This window comes from Microtus ochrogaster, unplaced genomic scaffold (genome assembly GCF_000317375.1).
Source record: "Microtus ochrogaster isolate Prairie Vole_2 unplaced genomic scaffold, MicOch1.0 UNK14, whole genome shotgun sequence".
Classification (NCBI taxonomy): Eukaryota; Metazoa; Chordata; class Mammalia; order Rodentia; family Cricetidae; genus Microtus; species Microtus ochrogaster.
The window spans coordinates 3452881-3455416 of NW_004949112.1; the positions used below are offsets into that span (position 1 = coordinate 3452881).

The 2536-nt window shown below is 51.5% G+C and overlaps 1 protein-coding gene across 1 annotated transcript in view; it reads right to left on the reverse strand.

The window, feature by feature from the left end:
- Nucleotides 1–319, reverse strand: part of Klk14 (kallikrein related peptidase 14) — a 3711-nt gene extending 3392 nt beyond the window's left edge. Inside the window, exon 1 of the mRNA XM_005366901.2 lies at nucleotides 265–319. Coding sequence (XP_005366958.1) covers nucleotides 265–304 — 40 coding nt within the window. The 5' untranslated portion in view covers nucleotides 305–319. The remainder of the gene's footprint in view (nucleotides 1–264) is intronic.
- Between the last annotated feature and the right edge of the window lie 2217 nt (nucleotides 320–2536).

Genomic DNA, 2536 nt, shown 5'->3' on the forward strand with positions numbered 1-2536 from the left:
TATATATATCCCAAAGATTAACCTCAAGCATCATTTACCATGCACCACCCATCTTTTTTGTTTCTTTGAGACAGGGTCTCTCAGTGGTCTAGAACTTGCTAGTTAGGCTAGCCTGGCTGACCAGCAGGCCCCAGGGTGCTCCTCTCTCTGCCTCCTAACCCCCTTGGGACTCTTTCTAACCAGGTTGCCCCCAAGAACATATTTATACCCCAGAACCCATCCCCAGCTCATCCCAGAGTATCCAGGGAACCCCACTGCTCTTACCTAGTGCCAAGACTTGGAGTATGGTCAGTAGAAGGAACATTCTGGAGCTGGAGGTCCAGGTCTAACAAATGCAGAGATCAAGTGGAAGAGAAAGAACCAGAAACAGACTCCGGGCAGAGAATCTCACTCACACCGAGGCCCAGAGCCTCGGTGACATGGGGACAGAGCTGGAGAAGATGGGGTCACAGGCTCCTCCGGTTGTGAAGGAAAGATGCCGACCCAACTCGAGTCACTCTGGCTCCTCGCAAGTGTGAAAGGAGCAGGGTGGTGTCTCTTCCTGGACACGCCAGCAAAGCCTTTTATCCCTGGTCTGGGCAGCCGGCCCTGCCCCCCACCGCCCTCCTGGCTTTTTTTTATTGCCTAGTTTTCATTCCAAGATTCTGTGCTCCCTTCCCTCCCATCTCTGGCCAGAGGAGCAGACACAGTTATTAATGGGAGCCCCTCCCAGTGAAAGATGCTATAACCTGGGAAGAATGGGGATAGGGCTGACCCTGGGCAAGGAGGATGGGAGAGGTGGCAGCCCAGTCAAAGAGCATGCAGTGGATGGGTAGAATCTGGGTGGGGGCTCCAAAGATGATACTGGGAGGGGCAGAGGGGAAGACAGACAGACAGACAGACAGACAGACAGACAGACAGACAGAGAGATAGGTAGATAGAGGGGAAAACAACCAGAGACCCAGAAAGAGAGGGAGACAGACACAAGGGCCCAATGTGTGTGTGAGAGAGAGAGACAAAGAGAGAGACAGAGACAAAGAGAGAGACAGAGAGACTCAGAAAGAGAAGGATATAGACACAGAGACAGGGACCCAATGTGTGTGTGTGTGTGTGCGCGCGTGCGCGCGTGCACACACACATGCATGTGACTTAGAAAGAAAGGGACACAGACCCAGAGAAGGCAGGAGAGATGAAGGTGAGTTGAGGAGAGCCTGCTGTGGGCCTTGGAGTTGGGGGTCCTATTGCAACTTGCCCCTCTCGTCCCTCCCACAGCCTCTTAAAGTACCTAATGATTATAATTTTTCTCCGAGCCTTGGCAATCCTATGCCTGGACCACGCGGTGACTCACAGCCTGCAGTCTCTCTCCTCACCCCACCTTGCTTCCCAGTGACTTTCTTCCTGGAGAAGCTGCTTGTGACTGTCTCTCTGAGAAGGTGCTTCTCCTGGGTCCACCTATACACCTATGGAAATCTCCATGCCTGGCTTTCTCTAAACTATTTCTGCTAACTGGGACTTCATTTACTAGTTGATCTGAAAGCCCAGCAGCATCTTGCTGCGTGTGAAGACACACTCATGCTGAAAGGAAGAATCTCTGGCGATCTAGGGTCAGCGGCACAGGGGGCAGCCCCACTGTGACAATTCGTGCTGGGTTCTACACAGGAGAAAATGTCAGAGAAACCCATATGCACATGTGTGCACACACTCAAGACGGATGTAAGCTCAACATGTCTGTCTCCAGGCCTTGTACTGGGATCTATGCAGGCCAGATGTCGCAGTAAACTTTTCATGGAGACGATTACAAACATGAGTTTCCTGCCTCTGAAACTAAGGCTGAGTGTGCAATCGTCTCCATGAAAAGTTTACAATACAACAGGATTCATTTTCCTCAGAAGGATACCCTGAATAGTGGGTATGGTGGCTCACATCTGTAATCCTAGCACTTAAGAGGCGATGGCAGAAGGATTACCATGAGTTTGGGGCCACCCTGGGTGATATAGTTCAACGCCAAAAGAAGAGGAGGAGGGAGACCAGGAAGAAGAGGAGAAAGAAGAGGTGGTAACCAAGGCCATGGTGCCCACAGGACTACTGGCAAAAGGTTGTGGATGAAGCCATGAGTGAGAGAAGCCTCCTTGACCTGCCCACCCATCACAGCCTCGTCACAGAAGCATCCTCTTCCCACCAGACTCTGAACTCCCCTGGAACTCACTCAACTTGCTCAGCATCATTTTGATTTCCATGACACGGTTACTTAACAGTTTGTGATGAATGCGTGCATGAATGAATGAATGCACTGATCAGGCAAGTGTATGCCCTCAGTTCCAAGCTTGGGGTCTGGTGGGACAGGTCAGCATGAAACTCGATCCTGCTGGAGCCCCAGGAAAGTCCCAGGCTTCTGCAGATGCATAGGAATTTGCCAGGATGGTGAGTGATAGAAGAAGCATAGTGGAGACTGTCAATAGGAGGATGGTGTGCACCTCAGAGGCTGAAAGAGAAGAGAAAGAGGCAAGGGAGAGATGCTGCAGGGGTGAGGTGATGAGATGGTGTGGGGTCCTGGGAG